This window comes from Pleurodeles waltl, chromosome 10, assembly GCF_031143425.1.
Source record: "Pleurodeles waltl isolate 20211129_DDA chromosome 10, aPleWal1.hap1.20221129, whole genome shotgun sequence".
NCBI lineage: Eukaryota > Metazoa > Chordata > Amphibia > Caudata > Salamandridae > Pleurodeles > Pleurodeles waltl.
Window position 1 is genome coordinate 46,938,561 of NC_090449.1, and position 25,979 is coordinate 46,964,539.

The following is a 25,979-nucleotide window of genomic DNA, read 5'->3' on the forward strand; positions in this document are numbered from 1 at the left end:
TGGTTGTAGTCTCTATTTAGTTTTGAATGACTTGATAGCCTTTTGTTGTCATAAGTTATGTGGAAGGACTGAATGCCTGTTTGAATCATAAACTGCCCAAATTCCACAGTACAATTAGTCTGTATGATGAAGCCACTTGTCTAGTTTGTGGATGGAGGGAGTGGTGAAGAGTGAAGCGATGGTGTGAGAAAGGAGTAAATTGCTAAAGAGACACAGCAATGACCAGTGAAGTGAGGGGATCAAATTCAGCAAGGATTATAGGAATGGCTTTTGCCTATTAGGGATTATGGAAAGGGTAAAACATCTAAGACCAAATGTGCAAAATGTAAGCTTTTGTGGTGAAATACCATTGTAATGGGCAATATGCATGTATTACAATGGTAGTATTGGCAACCTTATGAAAAGAATATCTAGGCCTTCAGTCATTTATGCATTATTCATTTGCATATATATTCATCAGAACACAGTGGCAGTCATTACAACCCTGGCGGAGGAAGCACCGCCAACAGGCTGGCGGTGCTTCCAGGGGCATTTCGACCGCCGGGACCCACATTTGTCCCGTCGGTTTAAATCACCCAGGGCAGCACTGCTTGCAGCGCTGCCCAGGGGATTACGAGTCCCCCACCCGCCAGCCTCCTGCCAGCCTTTTCATGGGGGTAAAAACCACCATGAAAAGGCTGGCGGAAAGGGGAGTCGTAGGGCTCCTGGGGACCCCTGCACTACCCATGCCACTGGCATGGGCAGTGCATGGGCCCTCTGCCACAGCCCCATGCAGCTTTTCGCTGTCTGCTGTGCAGACAGTGAAAAGCGCGTCGGGTGCAACTGCACCTGTTGCACAGCCGCAACACCGCCGGCTCCATTTGGCAACGGCTCCCGTGTTGCGGCCGAGATCCCCACCTGGCTGGCAGACGGAAACCAGGTTTCCGCCCGCCGGCTCAGCGGGGATCTCATAATAGACCCCACGGGAGTGTGGCTGCATTGGCGGCCGCCCGGCGGTTGCCACCCGCCAAGATTGTAATGAGGGCCACTGTCTTTATACCTGTGGGTTTAGAGCACTGTATAAGTCTCTTTTTTCATTTCAGTTCATTTTATTTCACGTTGGACATTTGGTGCTGAACCCAACAATGAAAAAAGGACAGAGACACATGAAGAGTTTAGGAAGTTACAATTGCAAGTGTTTAGAGCTTTACAGAAATGCTCAGCAATCTACAAGTATTTGTATCTATGTATGTGGTTAATGTATGGAGTACTTCACAAAGACTGAGAGTCACAGTGGATATTTGAGTAGAAAGGACAGAATGTAAGTTTATTCTCCACAGTTCATGGAAGATGAGAACTGACATTCTAACAATCTGTACACAATCATCACCAACTATATTACAAGATTTACCAACTACAGGACCCAAAGCCCTGTAATGGACTCACAATATACTGGCTGCTAAGTTGCTGGGAGAACAATATGGGTGACAGCATCCTCTCATTAGAGTAGAGCATCCTCTTTACTTTCTGTTCTTGTCGATGTCATTATGAACATTAAGACTAGGGTTATCAAGAGCAGGGTAAAGAATACTTAGGACAATGGTTCCAATAGGCATTCCAAAGATAATAGAAGCCACCACGGACTACCCATAGCTGATATTCATGCGAAGGAAGGGTTAGAGTGGAGAAGGTTTTTCAGATGACTTCAACTACAGTGGGGATTGATGTGGTATGGTTTACAAAGAGAAATTGAGCAGAACGTAGAGTGGCTGAGATGCAAGCAGGAGAGGGGATAAGAAAGAAAGAGGTGTGAGTGGAACCTCTTCAGAGATGTTCTAGCATTTATATGGCTACCTTGTAATAAGGTTTTCAGCTTCTTCTAGAAGTGGAGAATTATTGAAAGATCTTGGCAGATCTGAACTAGGATAGCACTTAATATCATACAAGTACAGCAACAGAACTCAAGGCATCTCATGGTTTCATTAATGAGGTTCCAGATTTTAAGTCTGTTGATGCTACTGAAACAAGTTTTTGAGTGGATGTCAGGATTGCATAGAGAGGATTTTCTGTGATGTTTTTGAAAAATCTGGTTATCATCCTTGATTACTGTGGCTGAAATCAATGGGTGGAAGCGGTATAGAAGCAATGGCATCATGGCCAGTTCTGGATTCATGTTGCAATTGTTGGTAAGCAATTTTGGTCATGGAGGTGCAGAATGTCCCCTTTGATGTGGACAGGGAGCATGAAAAGTTTCAAAATGTTGGCAATGTTCAACAGTTTGAGCATTATTCAAGTACTTGGTATATGCATAACTTGAGAGGTTGAAGACAGCAAGGAAGCTATTGTTCATGTATTTGTTTGATACTAAAGTGACAAAGTCAGAAATGATGGCAGAGAAGACTGGATTTCTGCCATGTGAGCGGTAAATGAGGTGGAACATGTTGGTCTTTGTCACCAAATGTGACATGAGCGAAGCTCAAAAGGAGCTGCTGGTTGATTGCTAATGTACTGTATATTGCTGTAATAAAGGATGAACAACAGAACAACCTCGCCTGATTAGTTTGGCAGTTTAAAGTGCTGTATGTCATAACCTGTAGAACCAGGCTCTCTAATATGTGTGTGCTGGTGATGTGAACAGCATCTCTATTAGAAAGAGGGTCTCTAGTTTGTTTGTGGCGGTGTGATGGGCTGTGTCTTCAGTGTGCATGTCAGTGGAATGCTTGATTATCATTGTGAATAGCAAAGTATGTTCATTCTGTTTGTTCTGTGAGGTGGCTAGTGGGAATTTGATGAGATGATGTGGGACTGAGGTGTATAAACAATGATCAGGGTTGCAAAATATGCTTGTGCAAAAGATGGTATATGACTCTCGGATAGTGGTATCAAGAAGGTGCAAATGGTGCTATCGGAGAGGAGAGCTTTGTATTATGTGGTGCGAGAAGTAGAGTTCTGACTAGGGGTGGGTGAAGTTGAGTGCACATTTCTAACATTGGTCTGCTTTGCCTGAGGCAAAGTTAAACCCACTTATCGCTACTGCCAGGCAGTATTTCTAGCCACAGATTGTTCTAATAATTGAATATTGTGCACCAGAAAACAGTGTGTTGTCAATAACTGGTTGCCTGCAACTCTTCCACAGGTAATGTTGTAGGAAGTCAAGAAGGGAGAAGTCAGCATGGAGCTGAGTGGCATGGTGATGAAACAGCGTGAGTTGGATGGATGCATGTGGGTAGTGAGCAGGGTCATGGCACTTGCCGGTTTGAGAAATGGCACATTGAGATATGAATTGGATGCTTACGGTGTTGTAAATGAGCCAGGCAGTGGTTCCTTGCAGCACCACCTATTCTCTCTGAAGCTGCCACATCAATTCACAAAGGGAGGAAGGAGACTCCTCACTTGTATTTTACAAATCAGTTACCCTAATAGTTGGTAACTGATCTATTGTTTGTGTTCTGTATAGTTTGGTAACCTCATTTTGTGACATTAGAAAATGGGATTTTGCAGTTACAAGATGGGATTTTGCAAATGCAGGGCTTTTGACCACAAAATCTCTTTGTATATCTGCCCACTTGTTCCTTCTTTGACTGTAGGGTATCTGGTGGATGGGAGGTCACATGATATGTCCCATCATAGAGGGAATAACCATATTGATAGCCTAAGTGGTGGGTGTTAAGTTAATAAAGTATGCTCATTGGTAGGAAAACAAGGGTCCTTTCTGGTTCATTGATGTGTTTCCATGGGGTTGGTTGACTCAGAAAACATGGCCAGTGGAGTTTCAGTAGCTTTGAGCCTAAGACTACAAGGTCATAACCACCTGAGTATGATCCGTGGAATCTTGGGATGGAGTCGAGGCACTCAGAATAAAAACGAACATTCCTTATGAAGTTGTCGTAATCAAAGTTGATTTAATTCACTTGATTCTTTGGTGGGAGTTACATGCTAGTATGGGTTGATTCATGTGAATGGCTTATGCACATATAGCAGTAGCATGCCTACCTGAAAAATCCCAATAAAGTTGAAAATAAGTTATCTTTCTGCCATGCCCCTGTCTGGGTTGACCTCAAGGGTGACTCAGTTTGATAGCCACACCTGTTCTAGAACTCTCTGCTCATCAATGAGACTTCTTTCCGGTCAATCTCTTGCATGTGACTCCAGGTCAGGGGTGTGCTTTAACATATTAACCACATTCAGTCTGGACCTCTCTGCCTGCTTCACAATTCTTTCTAATGTACCTGCTGGAAGATCAAGATCCAAGTAATATTAGTGACTTATAGGGTCTGACTTAGAGTTTGGAAGACAGAGTATGTGCTGTCACCATAGGGGAGTCCTTTAATCCCCTCGTAGCAAAGGTACTCCACCCGCCAAATGAAGGAATGTCCACCGGCCCAGTGGACATATCTTGAAAATGTTTACAGACAGCTCTGTGAACATGACAAGACATATGTCAAACCTTCAGTATAAAGTGGGATTTTGGTTTTGAAAATAAAAAAGTAATGCTCCCCTCGCCATTGGAGTATTCTCCCATGGTGTGGGGGTCATTGTGCAGTTTTCACTGCCCCTCAATAACACTTTTTACCTGGAGGTGACTGACAGTGAAAACTTGCAATTTGTCTGCCCACTCTAAATAGGGTGGATGGACGAATGGCAAAACCTAAGACAGCAATTACTCTGTGGGGGTCAACAGAGGTGTACTTCGATGGCAGAAATCGAGTACTCTTTATCCCTACCTACCCCTGAACCAATGCTTAATTTGTAAATAAAAACGTGCCGGTGCCCAAAGCCCTCCTCTTAAAAATACGGTTGCTGCATTTAAATGAGTGGGCACAGAATACCAAGGCAGCATAATCCTGAGGCCAGCTTGTGCCTCTTTAATCCATTTACAGCCACTCCCTGCCCTTTTCAGCTCACTCTTGCAGCTTTCTGCTCTCTCCCTTTGTGATGCTGTTTCATTTTTCTCTTCCTCCATCTTTCCGATAACCCTAAAAACATCTTACCTCCCTTTACCTATTCCCATGCCTGAACCCTAAAAACTGTTACCTTCCTTCACATCTACCCATCCTTGAACCCTAAAACAACTTTACCTCCCCTACAGCCTAATACATTACATTATTTTACCTCTCCCCTCCATTACCCTTACCCATCCCTTAATCCTTGCCCATCCTCTCACCCTTAATTTATTTTAAATGACATATAATTTATTTAATCCAAAAATACTTACCTGTGTGGTAAAGTATCATGGTAAAATACCAACAAGGGGCCTATGTGGTACTTACATGGGTAACATCCTGTGAGGTAGAGACTGCTGGATAGGGGCTAAATAAGGCTTAACACACCTACATATACAATGCAAAATATAAGCTGGACTCCAAGTAGGTTTTAACATGATCTTCCAGGGTAAGAAAATGAGTACCGTGGAGATGGGTGGAAATCAGCAGCATTTTTTTGTGATGAAGCCAAACTTTTTATGGTGTGATTTAAAAATTATCTTTATAAGTATACTACATACATATAATGACATTCCAGAGGATATTGCTTCCTGCAACATTTTTAGTCCACAAATCCAGAGTTTGTGATATTTTTGCAACAGGCAGAATAGGTGCTTGTCCCGAAAATCACACCTGGTATGTGGTCGGTCACTGCTGGAAACTGTGGTAGGTCACTGTCTCTGACCTGCCCCGACACCAGCATAACTGCATCTCAGATCATGACAATGTCTGGGGCCAGAGAGGAGGCATGTTTTGATTAGAAAGTTTTGCTCTATCTTAGATGTGAAGGGGAAGTGAAGTCACAGGGCAGCAGGGGGGTGCACAGTGGAGACACTGGAGGGGGGCACTGCTGAATCTGGGGAAGGGACACTGGAGTAATGGTGAATGGGCATACAGGGCACTGATGCAGTGCGGGAGAGGCACAGTAGGAAAGAAGCAGTGTGTGTGGGGTGCAATAGAGAGACAGAGGGGAGTGAGGCACTGGAATAATGAGACAGGGAGAGAAGGGAATGAGCTATTGTGAAGAGAGTCGGAAATTACATAGGCGAGGGCAGAAGAGACTTGGGAAATTGGTGGTAGGTGCCTAGAGGACACAACTCACCTCTCTGCTGCTCACCCTCATTTTACTGCAGTCACAAGAACAATAACACGCTAGTGGAACTTACAAACATATATACTCCATAACAGACCAAGAAATGATCCATTCCAAACTGTGTTTTTATTACGTGTTATTCTTCTTCAGAAAATATTACTGATTCACCATGCAAGTTCCTCTAGGGAATTGTTTAGTTTTGCGGTTGCATTCATTTCTTGAGTGTAAACTCCCACAGCTGCAAAGCCCCAACCTCTGTAATGTTGTTGTCTTCCTTTTGTAGTGAGGACCTCTTGGACCAATGTCGGTTTCCACTGTTTTAAGCTCCACTTAGCTTCATTTTATATTTCAGATTTTATTTGTTTTAGTTAGGCTGCTTTTAGCAATGATTTTTTACAGATTTTTAGTGGTCTACTTTTATTCTAGGAATAAAAAGAACACGCTGCTTGATTAGTTAGCCTTTGCACAATATGTAACCAGTATTTTCTGCCCAAGGCTAGGAACACTGTACACAACATGCTAGTTTGTGTTGTCTGTTCAGGAGACAGCTTCTTTCACCTAGACACAGCACTGCATCAGGACTGTACTTCCAACACAGTGTGGTTTACTATAAAAATTGTGCACTGACTTGGAAAGGGCAGAGGTCATTCTGGCCACGACTGACCTGGGACGAATGCTGTTTGATATGCTGCTGTGCTGGTGCTGATTTACCTGCCCTGAGAGGATTGCCATCTACTCTGCAGGCCAACTCCTGGCACTGTCTTCAGGTATGGGGCTGGGGCTAATCCCTTAGATCGGGCCAGACAAAAGGGTACACCCCCTATACTCTTGAGTATAATCTTAGGGCTAGGCAGGAACCTCTAGAACATCTAGAACCACATTCCTGATGGTTCAATTATTTTCACTATCTTTGTAATGCTAATGACTGTGCTTTGTTTCATCTGCCTAATTATTGCAGCTCATTTGCTTTGTGCTAGATTGCAATACATTCAATACATTTGAAAGTTATCTCGCCTCTATTTTGTGTCTCGCCTTCGCATGAATGAGTAATACCACAAAAGGGTAAGATCTGTCTTCATGACTTCCCTGGGGAGTCAGAGTGTCATGTTTAGGTTGCAACAGTCACCTTCCTCTCTGGTTGGTTTGGGGGTTCAGGTGAGACACTGTGAGCTATCCAGGAAATGGGCCAACAGATTCTGAGGCAAACTCAGGGGCATATTTACAAGAACTGATGCATTGCTGCATTGCAGCAGCGATGTGTCAAAAAAAGATACGATGTGTAAAACATTGTTTCAACGCTATGGTTTCGCCATCTTTTCAATACAGGGTACCATGGCTCACGGACCCAAGGTGTGTCAGAATTTCTGCTGCATCAGTGGGAACTCTGCTGCAAAAGTGTTGCATAGCTGAAGTTGGCCTCACAACTGATGCAACTTCAGCGATGAGTAAAAATTCAGAGGCGATGCCTCAGTTCTGACTGACTCAAGTAGCCTAAGGTGTTGGGACCAATTTGAAAGCTTTCCTTCCTTCCTTCCTTCCTTCCTTCCATCTTTCCTTCCTTCCTTCCTTCTTTCCATCTTTCCTTCCTTCCTTCCCCTCATGAATTGTATTTGATTATACTGTTTAGCTGCTTGCTTAAATGCACTATCCAAAAAGAGAAAGTTAATACAACGCATACTCCTGACAACAGTGTTTTATTTTTAAAGTATTAAACGTAAGTATTTTAGAATATGAGTACGTGTGTTTCCTGTTTTACAGATCAGCTACGCTGCAGCACTCCCTATTCTGAGTGACAAAGTCCAGTTCCCATCTTTTCTACGGACAGTGACAAGCGTTGCATCCCAGCCCCATGCATTGGTACAGTTACTGCTTCAATTTGACTGGACATGGATAGGGATTCTGGCCTCAGACAATGACCTGTGTCGTCAAGGCAGTCAGGCCCTAAAGGACGAGTTAGAAAGAAATGAGATCTGCACTGAATTCTTTGAAATTCTTCCCTTACATTTCAACAAAGCCTCCGCAAGCAGCATAATTGACATCGTGAAAAGATCCACTGTTAAAGTGATTGTGTGCTACACGTTTGCAATTCATATCACACCAATTCTACAGGAACTGGCTCTGCAAAAAGTCTCTGGAAAAATTTGGATTGGAGTGACAAGCTGGATTCCATCATTCACTTTCTCCAGGAAGGACTTGAGAGAATTGCTGAATGGCACCTTGGGACTGGCAGTCTACAGCGGAGATATTCCTGGGTTTAGAAAGTTCCTCAACAGTATCCACCCTTTGAAGCAAACTGAAGATATATTCATGAAGACTTTCTGGGAGCAAGCCTTCAGTTGCAAATGGGAGGATATGTTAAATGAAACACAAACTGCTGGCATGGCAATTCAAAATGGACTCTGCACTGGAACAGAAAAGCTAGAGTCTCTTGATGCTTCTGTCTTTGAAATGACTGATTTCAGGTTTTCCTATTCTGCATATAAAGCCATCTATGCCTTGGCTCAAGCCCTGCAAGATCTGATTCATTGCAGTCCTCAAGAAGGTCCATTCATTCAAGGATCATGTGCAGATCCTAAAGGATTTCAACCATGGCAGGTGAGTAAACATATATTTTGTGGATGTAGTCAACCAGAGTTTACTAATTAGAAGTTTACCTGTGAAACAGCAATGTCACTAATACCCAAAAACAATGACATTGCCATGGAATTTATTTTGATCCATTGGTCACACAAAGATATATCACTCATTCACAATATTGGCTTAAATTGTCGAGTGCAAACTCAATAAGGAAGTGAAGGAAGTTTCAAATATAACTTCTCCGGTTTTCAAGCCATGTTTTCTGGTTTGTCTACAGATGTTGCACTATGTGAAGAATGTTCACTTGCTGACCTCCGCTGGCAGGAAGTTATTTTTCGATGAATCTGGAGACTCCCCGCCATTCCTGGACTTGTTATATTGGCACATGACATCCAGTGACACCAGTAGCTTTGTGAAAATGGGAACCTATGATGCCAATGCTCCTCCAGGAGTTAAAATGATGATTGATGAACAAGCCATCTTATGGGGTGGAAAAAACTATCGGGTGAGAATAATTTTGCCCAGCACTAACAAGTTGATCACAGGACACAATCTTATTCATTCTGTTGGTCTCCTAATACATTAACAATATTGTTGGGTTGCTGGGTATATTATTGTATTCGATCTCATGCAAGGTGTAATGTGGTGGAAGTCAGCCGCAGGGTGTAGCACAGTGGTGGTGACACGTTATATAATTACAATGTTAAGTTATAGTTTGTATTGTGCAACATTGTTTTGTGGGAGGAGGTGCTAGCTTGTGAAGACTCTTATTTGAGGATAAAGAAAGCTGTAATGTGTGCTGCTTTATGTGTTTGTGTAAGGCCTTACTAGTGAGGTCGTGCAGTGCTGGATACCTGATGAATAAACTAATTCAGAGATATGTGATATGACAGTATTTGCTTTGTGGTGCCAATATGTTAGTTATAAATTATGTTCTATGATGGATGTCAAAGGAAGGTGTGAGGGTTGCTTGCCATGGCAATGTTAGGTTTGGTGTAATGCATGTTGTTGTGATTTGAAGTTTACAGAGTGGTGAGGTGGTATTGTGTTCAATATAATGGCTAGATGTGGTGGTGCTACTGGATATTTTATGTTATGGTGTAAGAAGAAGATAGACCTTGACATGTTCATATGATATGGTGGGCAGGTTTAAATATAGCACAGTGCTGTATTGTGAATTGTAGTGATATGTGACTATTGTTGATAAATTGTATTTGATATGGTGCATTTTGAGTGCTATGGTGTGCATCAGTGATCTATCAACTGCCGGAAGTCAGTGTAGTGTCACGGCTACACTTTAAGATATGGTCTGCAGAAACATGATTTGAGGTCTGATATGTGTGTTTTGTAATGTTGTGTTGTAAGTTATGATGAGTTGGTAAGTTGTGTGACACAACCAGAGTTGTGGGTTAGGGGCAAGGTGTTATACAGTACAATCAGTGAGGTGATATCTTGTAGTTAATTTGGTCAGGGATGAGAATGAGTTGTTGGGAGCAATAAAGCCAGCCATGTGGAACATTACAAAAGAGATGGATGATGCTCAGAAACCAGAAGGGGGAGAGAAGCTGAGAAAAGTGACTGCTGAGAAGGAGAAATCTGTGATGGTAAAGATTACTGTGATGCAGTTGGTACAGGAATTTAGAGAGAGGACAAAATTCAGAAGGTGGTTGTGTCATGACTCCATCTTGTACCCTATGTGCAGTAGGTTTTACTCACCTGGCTCATATCATCCTTCCCTTGTGGTGCCTCCCTGACCTGAGAAGTCTTAGTCATGCTTGCTTCCCTAGTAGCGCCTTCTAACCCCACCCCTCCCCCGAGAAGTCTGAACCATTGACCTTCCTGTTTTGTTCCTATGGACGTTTCATCTAGTTTTTACCTGCAGATATCATGTGCTTATATAGGATAGTCATGCTTCTACTGTGAACCACTGGATTGAACCATCATGCACTTGGGTTCTCCTGTAATTGTTATAGTGTCAGTTACTGTTTGCACCTGCTACCTGTTAGGCCCATTTCCATTTTTATGTAGCACGTGACTTCCCCCCGAGTTCATTGGAATATTCCATGCTTCACGTGGTCACGTGCCCTTCTAGAACGCTCTCTACTTCCTATACAAACACCCCCCTCTGAACTTGCATTGGTGTTTGGCCTCAAATCTGTTCCCAACATGCTCAAGCATCGTTCCTGCACTCACTTTCCAGCATTTCAGTCCTGTGCAAGTCTTTTCCATGCATTTGTCTCCTGAGTCGCTTGGAGTTTCCAATGCTTTAGTCTTCCGAGCCTTCCTGATGATTCTGTGAATCTGGTGACTGCAACTCTTCCAATGTTTTCCTTCATGAGTTATGATTCGGCCTAAGGTCTAAGTACTTAGGGGCATATTTATACTCTGTTTGCGCCGGAATTGTGTCATTTTTTTTTTATGCAATTCCGACGCAAAACTAACTCCATATTTATACTTTGGCGTTAGACGCGTCTAGCGCCAAAGTCCATGGAGTTTGCGTCATTTTTTAGCGTGGACACCTACTTTGCATTAATGAGATGCAAGGTAGGCGTTCCCGTCTAAAAAATTGACTCCGAGGCATGTGTGCCGTATTTACACTCCCGGGCAAAATTCACGCCCGGGAGTGGGCGGGTCAAAAAAAATTACGTACGGCCGCTTTTGCGCTGTTTTTTAGAGCCTGGAAAAGGCAGGCGTTAAGGGACCTGTGGGATCTGAAGGAGCCCAGAGGTGCCCTCCCATGACCCCAGGAACACCCCCTGTCACCCTTGCCCACCCCAGGAGGACACCCAAGGATGGAGGGACCCGCCACTGGAAACTTAAGGTAAGTTCAGGTAGGTATTTTTTTTATTTTTTTTTGGGTGGCATGGGGGGCCTGATTTGTGCCCCCCTACATGCCACTATGCCCAATGACCATGCCCAGGGGACAGAAGTCCCCTGGGCATGGCCATTGGGCAAGGGTGCATGACTCCTGTCTTTGCTAAGACAGGAGTCATTTCAATGGGGGTTGGGAGTGAAGAAAAATTACGCAAATCGGGTTGAGGCGAAAAATTTGCCTCAGCCTGACTTGCCCCATTTTTTGTCGCCCAAGCTCCATATCCCCCTACGCCGGCGCTGCCTGGTGTACGTCGTTTTTTTCCACGCACACCAGGCAGCGCCGGTGGCTAACGCCGGCTAACGTCATTGATGAAATACGGCGCCCGCATGGCGCTTCAGAATGGCGTTAGCCGGCGCTAATTTTTTTGATGCAAAACTGCGTTAGCGCAGTTTTGCGTCAAAAAGTATAAATATGGCCCCAAACTCTCAGGTTAGTGTGCACTAATCCATAAACTAGCAATATTTCAAGACTTAGGGGGTCATTTTGACCTCGGCGGTCTTTTCTCAATACTGCCGAGGGACCGCCGTGCTGAAGACCGCCAGTGGTGGTGGTTTTCCGCTCAACGTATTATGACTGTTGGCAGCTTTCCAAACCGCATGAAACCATGGCGGTCAGCCGGGTCAAAATACCACCAGCAGTATAGTGACGACCGCCGGGTGGAGACCCAGGTCTCTAGCCCAGCGGTCGTCTCTGCCCTGGCGGGCGGAACGGAGAAGTGGCGGATGGCCATGGCGGTAACCGCCATGGTCATAATTCCAAAAATTTGACCGCCAGCCAGTTGGCGGTCTTACCGCGGATTCTCTGCCGTCCGTCAGGGTCGTAATGACCCCCTTAATTCCCTGAAGGCGTGAACCTGTTATGGAATTTGAACATTATTGGAGTTTTGAACCCTCCCCTTAAGGCCCATCGCTCTGAACTCTTTCTTTGTAGTATTCTGAACTCTTCATACACAAACTGAAAGTTTGTCATTCTTTTTCTTGACAAGTTGTATCGAGTACCTTGGAAGAAGTTCCTAGAGACTAAAATAATAATTGTTTAGAATCAGAAATCTTGAATGTTCCACAGTTCTGGACGATCACCGTTTGTTCTTGAGTAGATTGCTGCTCTCTTTCATGCAAAGTTTATTATGATGCCTGTAAGTGTACCAGAAGTGCAAACTATTGTGTGTGAATCTAAGTATGGAATCTATAGGGAACAGTATATTTTGTCATTTGCAAAGAGGATATCAAGGTCCAGAGAGTACCAACCTTGTAGGCAGTGCAGGAGGCAGTCGAGCAGTTCCTGCAGTGACGTGGGTTCATCATTTTCCTGTTTTATCCCATCCCCCTTTCCCCTCTGGGAGTTGTTGGTGCACCTAGACAGTTGCTACTTGTTACACTGTGCAGCCCCAGCTGGAATTGGAGGTCCAGCATCGTTCCTGCATTTAGAAGCAGGTGAGTGCATTACAGAAAGGCAAGCCTAGCACTTTCCACTGCTCGGACGATATGGAAAACCAATTACAAGTAAGCGATTTAGCTCAAGCATTTTCCGATTTACAGAGTGAGATTAAGTACTTGTGACAGAAAAACCTGTCACTTAAGATGAGTTGGTTAGATATCGCCCCCGCCAATCGCCCTAGCTAGCTGATGCTGGGGCAATTCTTAAAAACACACGGCCTGTTTACAACCAACACACTTTGGTGAAATAAAAAATGCCACTAGCATGCCTTCCCTGGATAATGCTAACCCTGTGCATGTCACTGTAACTACTCCCACTCCGGTGCCCCTGGCCAAGCCGTAAAGCTTTTTGGGAGATTGTAATAAGGTTGATACCTTTTGAAGCCAGTGCTAGTTGCAATTCTTGGTTAAACCCGGAACCTTTCCTTCTGACACGGCTAAGATTGCCTTTATATTCTCCCATCTTGGGGGCAGAGCTTCTAACTGGGCAATTCCCTTAATTGGAAATAATGATCCTGAATTGCATGAATTTAGGAAATTCAAATAGACGGTGCGCCATATTTTTTGCTAAGCACACCTTTGTTCAGGCTAGTGATAATGAGCTGTTGAATTTATGTCAGGGAAGTAAAGATTTGCTGACTTTTATTACGACCTGTTGTAGACTGGTTACAGAAATGCAATGGCCAGAAGAGACGCAAACCTTCCTCTTTTATAGAGGTCAGAGAGATGACTTGAAAGGCTCTTTGGCACACATTATGAATCTCTCAACAAACTGTTCGGATTTTATTGAGTTAGTTATTCAGTTAGGTCATAGGTTGATGGAACGTAAGAGAGAATGCTGTTGAGGGAAACCTAGACTTTATTCGGATAACACTGAACCTATGCAAATAGGGGATTTACACGGCCCCTTAACTACATTAGAAAGAGATTGATGAATAAAGCTGAATCCATGTTTTTATTGTGGTAATGCAGGGCATTTAGCCCTTGAGTGTACTGTCAAACCTGAATGGATTTGAAATAATGTTGCATGTAATAGAGCCCGTCTGATGTAGGGGTCCACCAATTGGGTAAGGTCGTACTGCAGACCCCCAACTTTTTGGCAAACACTTCAAATAAAGTTCCACAACATTTCACTATTACTGTCACCTTAATATTTTCAAATCAACAGTGGAAGGTATTAGCTATACTTTTAGATTCTGAGGCCTTTTGATCTAGCACTATCCACGTCATTACATATGCCTCACGTTAAGAAGAAAGAACCAGAACCAGTAAGAGCTGCGGATGGTTCCAAGCTATTTTTCGGAATGATTACTGGTGAAACTGTTCATTTTACTCTTGTCGGCGAGAAAGGGCATTCAGAGTCCTTGACCTTTAACCTCATAGACACACCTATCTGTGGCATTATTTTTAGGGTCCCTTAGCTACAGCTTCACAATCCATTACTTGATTGGTCCAGTCCTGTCTCCTTGTTACCCTGGATTCCTATTTTTGTCGAAACCATTGTTTTAAGAAGCCACAACAAGTTGTGTCTCCTTTGACGTGTGCGACATTAACTCAAGAATGCACAGCTCAGATTCCTGCAGAATATCAGAATTTTCATGATGTTTTTGATGAACAAAAGGCTACGCAATTCCCTCCCTATAAGAATATTATTGCAGCATTTATTTAATTCCCAGCGTGGTGCTTACATGCAGTCACATCTGCTCTCTCATGGAATCAGAGAACATACCTAAAAAAATATCTGGAAGAATTACTGGGAATCATCTGCCATTCCCCCTCTCCAGCCTCTTCATTACTCTTTTTTGTACCAAAGAAGAATTGTGAGTTAAGGGCTTACATCGACTGGAGGTCCCTGAACAAGGTTAACATCAAGAGCATATATTCATTGCCTCTCATACCAGTCTTGCGTGACCAGCTTGGAAAGTCTACCTTGTACACTAAATTAGATGTGCTAGGCGCATACCATCTCATCCTTGTTAAAGAAGGCGATGAATGGAAGACAGACTTTCAAAACAAATTTGGGTTGTTTGAATATACAGTCATGCCTTTTGGGTTATGTAATGCCCCTGCTGTGTTCCAGTATTTCATAAACAAGGTGTTGCAAGACCTACTGGGTGCTTGTGTAGTTGTAAACACCAATTACATTCTCATTTACTCTCAAAACATGACAGAACACAAAAAACATGTCAGAAAGAAGCTGCGACAACTCTGAGAAAATTATCTTTTTGTAAAACTAGACAAATGTACCTTTCATCTTTAAGTTCTTAGAGTATTTCCTAACCCCAGGAGTTACCATGAATAAGAAAAAGTTGCAGGTGATCCTGGATTGGTCAGCATGAAGCTTGGTGAAGGAGGTTCAAAGTTTCATGGGGTTTGTAAACTTTTATAGGTGCTTTAGCGCCCATTTCTCAGACATTGAAAGCCCAATTACCAGGCTTTTACAATAAAGGTACCTTTTGTCTGGTCCCAGGAGGCTCATAATACATCCATACTACTCAAAGAGAAATTCACAATGGCTCCAGTTTTATTGTATAAACCTCTGAAAATGTACCTGCAATACAAGGAATTGGGCCCGATTTAGATCTTGGCTGGACTCCCATCATACCTCAGTGGCACCGTTTACAAGTAATCTGTAAAGCTGATGGGTTCCCACCTGGCCTATTTGATGTCTGCTGGAAGAACCTCCGTCCACGTTGACAAAGTGTTTTCCATTGCAGAAGCGGCACACCGCTGATGACACAGCTGACTCCTTTAATTTGTCACCGTCAGGGTGGCAGGATTGTGACAAGTTTATTATCATTTCATATTTGTGCTGGCATTGTCCTAGCAGTGGATTCCTGAGGGCGGGATTTCATCACAGGATGCAGACAACATTGTACTTTTGGATGGAGGCGAGCATCACACACCCAATGTGTTTTGGCTAATTTTCACTTGCATACCACACTATAGAACACACTCCATTTCAGACCATGACCCTTTCCATTCTACTGCAGCTTGTAAGTGAAATGAAAAAATGCACAAGTCCCGAGCTAATGTAAACAATTCAAAAGGAAACAAGCAAAAAGACGGTTCCATTTGATCCCGGCGATGACTGGGTTGGTTGGCTTTGTAGTCAAGTAGCAGCAGCAAAGGAAGAACTTGGACAATTAGGTTCATGATGGAAAGAGAAGTGGAAAAATGCACCAGATTAATGTCCATTTCTATTTGGGTGTCTCTAATTGCGACTTTTTGCAAGTTGCAATTAGAGACTCGCAAATAAAAGTTTACAAATGTGTCTCATGGGACACATGTAGCAATTCCCAATGGGGTCGCAAATGACCCACCTCATTAATAGTCATGAGGTAGGTCGCAACTTGTGACCCCATTAGGAATGGACACAATCAAAGGGATGGTGCCCTGCTAGGGGCAGCAGACCACCATGTCTTTGATTGCTTTTAAATAAGCAATCTGTTTTTTGAATTTGCAGCTCATTTTCCTGACAGGAAAACAGGATGAATGGAGAAAAGAAAATGAAACATTTTCTTTTGATTTTTTTAAGAGTAGGCAGTGGTCCGTGGGACCACTGCCTGCTCCCCAAAAAAACATTTTTGCTACCATTCTCAAAGGGGAAGGGGTCCCTGGGACCCATTCCCGTTTGCAAATGGGTTACCACCCACGGTTGCAAAACATTCATACACGGCCTTGTGACTGGCTATTAGGAAGGGACACCCTTGGCACACCCCTTCCTAATAGCGACTCTTAATCCCTATTCTGGGGGAGTAACAAGTTACTGACTTGCAAAATAGCGATGGTACATGGCCAGAAGCCTTATACTGGTCACAAACCTGTTCGATGGGCCGTTTGCAACCTGCAAAACTACTTCATACACCTGGCCCTAAGTTTCTACATTGTATTCCTTTGAAACCACCAATTCAGGTGTTGAGTTTTAGCCGGCACAGTTACTTTGAAAGGAAGGCACATTATGATTGGGCAGAGAGATATACTGCCAGAACTCCCTCTTATGGCTGAACTGGTAGACTACCTAGTAGGCAGACAGATTAACCTATGAAAAAGTGATGGCAGGACCAGATCTGCCAAGATCTAAATGAGGCCCTATGTGAAGCAAGTCGCTGACTCTCAAAACGAAGGTGAACATGGACAGACATGCTAACAAACATTGTAACCTCCACCAGAGTACAAAAGCAGATATAAGGTCTGGCTAGCCAAAAATAACTTACAACTTCACAAATTGCAACCTTAGTTTATTGATCCCTTTCCTATTGAAAATGTTATTTATCCTGTGGCAGTTGAGCTTCAGCTACCTGATGGTTTACCTGTTTACCCTGTGTTCCATGTTTCCTTCCTCAAACCGTGTCATGGCAGCACCCGATCAGCTCCTCCTCCTCCACCTGTAACTCTGGATGGCCGTCTAGAGTTTGAATTTCAAAGGGTTCTCGATTCACAACGTATTAAGGGTCATTTATTTCACCCAATTGCATGAAAAGGGTATGATCCTAATAAGAACTCCTCGGAACCAACTAGGAATGTTCTTGTCACTCGCCTGATTGGGTCATTTCATGCCCGCCGACCTGACAAACTATGCCGAGTATATTGTCCTTTACAGGGGGGAACTGTCACTTCTCCATCTTGTGCCCTATTTGCAGTGGGTTTTATTCACCTGTCTCATGTCACTCTTCCCTTGTGGGGCCTCCCTGACCTGAGTACTCCCAGTCATGCTTGCTTTCCTAGTGGCGCCTTCCATCCCCGGTTTCCCCCCTCCTGAGAAGTCTGAACAATTTACCCTCCTGTTTTGTTGCTATGCAAGTTTCATCAACTTTGCACATGACTATTTATGATAGTCACATTTCCACTATGAACCATTAGGTTGAACCATCATGCACTTCGGTTCAGCTGTAATTTTTTTAGAGTCAATTACTGTTTGCACCTGCTACCTGTTAGGCCCATTTCTATTGTTTTCTTGGCTTCCTGTGTAAATAACCCCTGTGAAGTTGTATCAGTGCTTGGCCTCAAACCTGTTCCTGATGTGCGCAAGCATTATTCCTGCCCTCACCTTCCAGCATTCTAGTCCTGCTCAAGTATCTTCCCTGCGCTCGTCTCCTGGGTCGCCTGGAGTTTCCAGTGCTCTAGTCTTCCAAGCCTTCTTGATGATTCCATGATTCTGGTGTGTGCAACGCTTTTAGTGTTTTCCCTACATGAGTTACAATTCTGCCTCTTCTGGAGCTTCTTAGATCGAGTTTCCTATTTACCTTCCAGTCCCAATACTGTTAAGGCTAATTATTTAACTCTCAGGTTAGTGTGCACTAATCAACAGACTAGCAATATTTCAAGACTTAATTCCCTGAAGGTGCAAGCCCATTTTGAATTTTGAACATTGTTGGAGTTTTGAGCCCTCCCCTAGAGGCTCAACACTCTGGACTCTTGTTGTAGTGCTCCGAACTCTTTATACACTGAAATGTTGTGATTGTGCTTTTTGCCAAGTTGAATTGAGTACCCTGGAATAAGTTACTGGAGACTAAAACTGTATTTGTTTAGAATCAGAAGTTTTGTATGTTCCATAGTTCTGGAAGATCACCATGTGTTTATGAGGATGCCAGTAAGTGTACCAGAAGTGCAAACTATTGTGTGAGATTTTAAGTAGGGAATCTATAGGTAACATTGGCTTTTGTCATTTGTAGTGTATCCCATCTGCATAGAGGATATCGAGGTCCAGAGAGTACCAACTTTCAAGGCAGCACATGAGGCAGTAAAGCAGTCTCCTCATGGACATGGGTTCATCCTTTTCTTATTTTATCAAATCCCCCTTTCCCCTCTGGGGGCTGTTGGTGGAACAAGACATTCATTGCTTGTTACACTGTGCGGTCACAGCTTGGATTGGAGGTCCAGCATCGTCCTCACAGTTGGAACCAGAAGAGTGCATGAAATGTGGAGAGGGCATGCTGTGTAAGTATGGAGACAAACGAGCAGGGAGGGGAAGGGTGGAGACTGAGAGGAGTAAAAAGAGCATAGGCAGGTGAGAGAGAAGGTGGTGTTTCTGGTGAAAGAAGAAAACAGTTATGAGTGGCAGTGCGTAGATAAGTAGGAAAAGGACATGCTGACATGTTAAAGGGAGTGTTACTGAGAAAAAGGAGGAGGAAGAAGGGTGAAGGTGGGTAAATATGGGAAATTGGAGAAGATGCGTAATTGGTGTGGGGAAAGCAAGTAGACAGTGAACGAGGGCTGGAGAACTCTCAGGCAAATATAATAGTGTAGAGGAGTGTACGAAGCATGGAGTTAAGGAACTGGGTGTTGAGTATGAAGATACGAGGAGGAGAAGAGAGGATGGTGAAGAAAGGAAGAGTTCTAAAGGAGGTCAGGATGGGAGGACCGTAAGAAAAGAGATTCATACAGCAGGGAAGTAAAGAAGAAAGGCCAGGCAACAGTTTAAAAAATCACACACAGGCAACTAGATTCCAGTATTGTGGCATCATGATACTGAAAGATACAGGTGTTCAAGCAAATGGTTTGAATAAATTCATTTAAATGAGTTTTCTGAATTTAAGGTGATTATGTTTAGCTCTGAAATGGGACTCATGGATATTTCATACCTTGCGGTCCAGTACTCCCATAGAAAAGCACAACGGAAGGTTCTAGTGGGTGTGTAGTGAGTAGACAACGCTTTACAAGAATGGTTATACTTTGTTCCATTAGGCTTTCTGTATAATGCAGAATTTAAAAAAATGATCTTAGCATCCACTGGGAGCCACCAGATGTTTTCCAAGCTGGTTTAACGTCAGCCTACTTTTGTATGCTTAAAAACACTTCTAGGTAATTTGATTCTCAGGCCTTTCATTCAGATTCTTACAGAGTCCTACAGAGATCCCTTCAAAGTGGTCTAGGCATATTAAGCAAGATAAGTTTAATGAACTGTATGTTCATAGGGGTTTTTTTCAGAAGAGGGAGAAGTTTTCTGAGCATAGAGAACTGCTTATGGATCCCCTTCCCCACAGCACTGAATTGAAGGGTGAATCATGGGTTTGAAGTTAAAGTGATTTATAATAGTGGATGGAGCTGGTCCAGGGCTAGATATATAATTGAAAAAGAGAAAGGTAGTGTGGTGTCATCCCAGAACTACAAATTATTTTTTTCCATTTGAAAAGAGGAAGCTTTCTCTCATCCACTGTTGAAAGAAGTCTTGGCAGCTGGTAATTTTGGAAAGACACCCTGGGGTGCTTAATATATAAATGTAGCTGTTGGCTGTGAATAGTGTAGAGCTTTGGAGGACACTATACTGAGATCCACTTTATGATCTAATCTAGGATAAATCAGCCTGCAGATCCCAACCCTTCTTTCTATCTAACCAGAGTATATCATGACAAGTTGTGTTGTAAGCTGCAAGAGGTCAGGAAAAATAAGAATAACAAAGTCTTTATCCAGAATGGGGAGCAATGGGGTAGGAAGTTGGCTCTGTATGAACTATTTCAAAGTAAGAAATAGCATGCACAGAGTCCAAGGGTTCCCCTTAGAGGTAAGATAGTGGCAAAAAGAGATAATTCTAATGCTCTATTTTGTGGTAGTGTGGTCGAGCAGTAGGCTTATCAGAGGGTAGTGTTAAGCATTTGTTGTACACACACAGGCAATAAATGAGGAACACACACTCAAAGACAATTCCAGGCCAATAGGTTTTTGTATAGAAAAATATATTTTTTTACTTTATTTTAAGAACCACAGGTTCAAGATTTACAAGTAATACTTCAAATGAAAGGTATTTCACGTAGGAACTTTAGGAACTTTGAATTAGCAAAATAGCATATACAGTTTTCACACAAATGGCAATAAGCTATTATAAAACTGGACACAGTGCAATTTTCAACGGTTCCTGGGTGAGGTAAGTGTTTGTTAGTTTTGCAGGTAAGTAAACTACCTACAGGGTTCAAAGTTGGGTCCAAGGTAGCCCACCGTTGGGAGTTCAGGGCAACCCCAAAGTTACCACACCAGCAGCTCAGGGCCGGTCAGGTGCAGAGGTCAAAGTGGTGCCCAAAACGCATAGGCTTCAATGGAAAAGGGGGTGCCCCGGTTCCAGTCTGCCAGCGAGTAAGTACCCGCGTCTTCGGAGGGCAGACCAGGGGGGTTTTGTAGGGCACCGGGGGGAAACAATTCAGCACAAAAAGTACACCCTCAGGGGCACGGGGCGGCCGGGTGCAGTGTGCAAACAGATGTCGGGTTCGCAATAGGTTTCAATGGGAGACCAAGGGGTCTCTTCAGCAATGCAGGCAGGCAAGGGGGGGGTGGCTCCTTGGGGTAGCCACCACCTGAGCAAGAGAGAGGGCCACCTGGGGGTTGCCCCTGCACTGGAGGTCGGATCCTTCAGGTCCTGGGGGCTGAGGGTGCAGTGTCTTTACCAGGCGTCTGGTCTTTGAAGCAGGCAGTCGCGGTCAGGGGGAGCCTCGGGATTTCCTCTGCAGGCGTCGCTGTGGGGGCTCAGGGGGGTCAACTCTGGCTACTCACGGTCTCGTAGTCAGCGGGGAGTCCTCCCTGTGGTGTTTGTTCTTCACAAGTCGAGCCGGGGGCGTCGGGTGCAGAGTGCAAAGTCTCACGCTTCCGGCGGGAAACGTGTGTTGTTTCAAAGTTGCTTCTTTGTTGCAAAGTTGCAGTCTTTGTGGAACAGAGCCGCTGTCCTCAGGAGTTCTTGGTCTTTCTAGATGCAGGGTAGTCCTCTGAGGCTTCAGAGGTCGCTGGACCCTGTGAAACGCGTCGCTGGAGCAGTGTCTTTAGAAGTGGGGAGACAGGCTGGTAGAGCTGGGGCGAAAGCAGTTGGTGTCTCCGTCTCCTCTGCAGGTTTTTCAGCTCAGCAGTCCTTCTTCGTCTTAGGTTGCAGGAATCTAGCTTGCTGTGTTCTGGGAGCCCCTAAATACTCGATTTAGGGGTGTGTTTAGGTCTGGGGGTTAGTAGCCAATCGCTACTAGCCCTGAGGGTGGCTACACCCTCTTTGTGTCTCCTCCCTGAGGGGAGGGGGGCACATCCCTAATCCTATTGGGGGAATCCTCCATCTGCAAGATGGAGGATTTCTAAAAGTCAGAGTCACCTCAGCTCAGGACACCTTAGGGCATGTCCTGACAGGCCAGTGACTCCTCCTTGTTTTTTTCATTATCTACTCCGGCCTTGCCGCCAAAAGTGGGGCCGTGGCCGGAGGGGGCGGGCATCTCCACTAGCTGGAGTGCCCTGGGGTGCTGTAACAAAGGGGGTGAGCCTTTGAGGCTCACCGCCAGGTGTTACAGTTCCTGCAGGGGGAGGTGAGAAGCACCTCCACCCAGTACAGGCTTTGTTACTAGCCACAGAGTGACAAAGGCACTCTCCCCATGTGGCCAGCAACATGTCTGGTGTGTAGCAGGCTGCTAAAACTAGTCATCCCACACTGGTAGTCGGTTAAGGTTTCAGGGGACACCTCTAAGGTGCCCTCTGGGGTGTATGTTACAATAAAATGTACACTGGCATCAGTGTGCATTTATTGTGCTGAGAAGTTTGATACCAAACTTCACAGTTTTCAGTGTAGCCATTATGGTGCTGTGTAGTTCATGCATGACAGACTCCCAGACCATATACTCTTATGGCTACCCTGCACTTACAATGTCTAAGGTTTTGCTTAGACGCTGTAGGGGCATAGTGCTCATGCACTTATGCCCTCACCTATGGTATAGTGCACCCTGCCTTAGGGCTGTAAGGCCTGCTAGAGGGGTGACTTATCTATACCTATAGGCAGTTTGAGGTTGGCATGGCACCCTGAGGGGAGTGCCATGTCGACTTAGTTGTTTTATCCCCACTAGCACACACAAGCTGGCAAGCAGTGTGTCTGTGCTGAGTGAGGGGTCACCAGGGTGGCATAAGACATGCTGCAGCCCTTAGAGACCTTCCCTGGCATCAGGGCCCTTGGTACCAGGGGTACCAGTTACAAGGGACTTACCTGGATGCCAGGGTGTGCCAATTGTGGAAACAAAAGTACAGGTTAGGGAATGAACACTGGTGCTGGGGCCTGGTTAGCAGACTTCAGCACACTTTCAAATCATAACTTGGCATCAGCAAAGGCAAAAAGTCAGGGGGTAACCATGCCAAGGAGGCATTTCCTTACACATGCCTACTGTCACTTGGAAAGGTCCTGTTGTCGGAAATGGAGCACTGATAGCACTTGCACTGTCGAGGAGGAATACACAAATCGTAAGTGTAATCTAGACCCAGTCATGTGACTCAGAGACAAGCTGCAGGCACTAAATGGTTAAGGCAGGAAAACGTCAACTTTCTGAAAGTTACTGTCACATCATGGGAAGTGACCCTGTTAAAGGAATGGGGGAGATCTATACACTATACAAACAAAAGAGCCCCCTACACCATAGCTTTTTTTGTATTGTGTGCAGGCTACATAATTATCCCACTACTACATTCATTAACAGTATACTTTACATCATGCAAAATATTTCTTCAAGATTATCACACACCTGTATACTGCCCAAAATGTATACGGAAAAAATGTATTTAAAAGATGCCGCCAACTTGGCATATTGAACACACAAACAATTATGCACATTTATAAGTAAAGAACATAACCTAAATTCTTCTGTAGACATATAGCACATGAATAACAGACATTTTGCAATACATACATATGAAAAATTACATGTAAAAATTAACATATTCAAATGAATAAAACATATGTTAAACACACAATCACATAACCTAATATTTATATATCAAAACATACCTATTTAACACAAATAAGCCCCCAGCATGAAATTTTATATCTTGGGTGATACAGACTTGTCCTCTTTACGTTTGTCATATAAGGTGACTGCATTAGGTTAGGAAACAAAGTTCCACCCTTGGTAGTTGCTTTACGTGGCTTCAGTTTGTGACTGTTTCCATCCACTGGCTTCAATTAGCCTATGTGAGGGTGTGCCCTCAACCTCAATTACGCCAACATGTTATGTGGGCATGACAAATATACATGAAGGTCTACCTCAGGGAGGTAACATTTTTAAGGATGGACACAGTTTAGAAATAATGAGGGGCCAGAGCTTTGGAACTGTAGTTTGGTAAACGTGTAGTCTTTGCACCTGTGGAAGGGTAGTTCAACCTTTTCATGGGATAAGGTTATCCTCTGCTGTGTTGTTGCTGTCTTAGTATTGCCATTGTGTGTCTGACAGTGTTCAATCATATGCATGGGTCAGGCGTCAGCTAGCTTCTCCTGTCTTTTATGTTGGGCAGGGAAGCAGGAAACCAATTTAATTCCAAATTTCTCGTCATTGTGCTGCTTCCTTGTTCTGGCTCTTTATTATGGGGAACTTTTCCCTCAATTTGAGATGCTGATCTGGTCAACGGTAGCTGAACCTTCTATGTTTGTCACATACTTTCTAAAAGTGGTATTTTCAAAATTGCAACTTAAAATCCAACTTTACCATAAGGGAGGCTTTTTCATTACAGTTCCAAAGACACAAAACATCTACTGGTTATCTATTCCTATTTGGAAGTTACATCTTATTAAACGCAATAAGGTAACTCCAGTATTATCCTACGGGAGGAGTGGGCTATGGAGTAGTGAAAAACAAATGTAAGAGTTTTTTACTATCAGGACATGTAAAACCCAAAAGTACATTTCTAGCCTTTTAATTACACTGCACTCTGCCCTCTGGGATACCCAGGGCCTACCATGGCGCAACATATATGTATTAAAAGAAAATGTTTGGTCCTAGTAGAAGGTTCATTTTGCAGGGTCGAAATGACATTCACAGACCTGAGCCATGTTTAAAGGGCTACTCAATTGGGTGGCACAGTCAGTGCTGCAAGTCTACTAGTAGTATTTAATTTACAGGCCCTGGGTACACATAGTACCCTTTTACTAGGGACTAATAAGTAACTTAAATATGCCAATCAGATGTAAGCCAATTTTACCATGTTTTAGCAAGTGAGCACAAGACTTTACCACAGGTTAGCAATAGTAATGGGCACATAGTCCTAAGGCCAACAAAGAAAAATCAGGAAACATAGTATGGGTGAAGGCAATATGTTTGGAAGAGACTGTAGAGAGGGTCAAGTCCAACAATAAAACCTGCACCTTTCTTGCATATTCACAAATAAAGTCCTCCTTCATACTTCACCTATCTACCATTCTGAATGCATGTTCACAATCAAAATGTATCACTTATTAAATGTGCAGAAACCAGTTTATCTTGCTTGGACCTTCTCCGCAGAAGCAAATACACTTCAGCGGGCCCTCTGAGAGATGGTATCCAGCCTTGTGAAACTCTTCATTGCATACGGCCTGCACACCTGTCCCTCTCTAGCATTCTTAGCCTCCAGAAACAAAATTAGGTGCCAGATTTAGGCCCTAGCAGATGGCTTATGGGTCTGCCATGAGGACAGAGTATATTACTTCGTCCCCATGATGAAAAGACTGGCCACCTAATTTGTGATGACCACCAAACATTTATAAAGGCATTGGCAGGTACTACCATCACAGCAGATGCTGTCAGTGCATTTTACTGTTTGCTGCTGGGCTACGTCGTAAGAATGCTGCCCTGCATAAAACAGTATTATTTTTTTTCTGTCAAAAATAAAATCACAGACGTATGGCCATGGCGGAGATAGAGTAGTCTCCGCCGTGGTCAATCTTAAAATACACTTGCATTTGGAAGATGAACCACTATAGTGGCGGGGAGGGAACTCCATCACTGTTGCAACAGAGTACCTCTCCGCCAATATATAAACTAGGCCCTAAGCTTAAACACAGAACTCTTGACCGAACAAAGGTGCAAAAGTATGCATCTGGCATTAAGACTTCTCTGGCTATGAAAAATGAATTTTCCTGTCACAAACAATAGATACCGCACCCAATAGATATCTGATTTCAAGAGGACTTACTCTGGTACAGCATGCAACCTTGAAGAATTTTGACTTCCATTTCAGAGACTAAATCTCAGGCAAAATCTGTAATGAGACAAACGTGGAAGGTGTATCGGACCAGCGCTCCATCACAGTCAGCCTAAAATCATGCCTAGGTCTGGTCCACCATG

General features: G+C 43.8%; 1 protein-coding gene across 1 annotated transcript in view; it reads left to right on the forward strand.

The window, feature by feature from the left end:
- Window positions 1–25,979, forward strand: part of LOC138262357 (extracellular calcium-sensing receptor-like) — a 135,120-nt gene that overhangs the window by 61,859 nt on the left and 47,282 nt on the right. Inside the window, exons 3-5 of the mRNA XM_069212256.1 lie at window positions 7,813–8,649; window positions 8,909–9,136; window positions 14,756–14,999. Coding sequence (XP_069068357.1) covers window positions 7,813–8,649; window positions 8,909–9,136; window positions 14,756–14,999 — 1,309 coding nt within the window. The remainder of the gene's footprint in view (window positions 1–7,812; window positions 8,650–8,908; window positions 9,137–14,755; window positions 15,000–25,979) is intronic.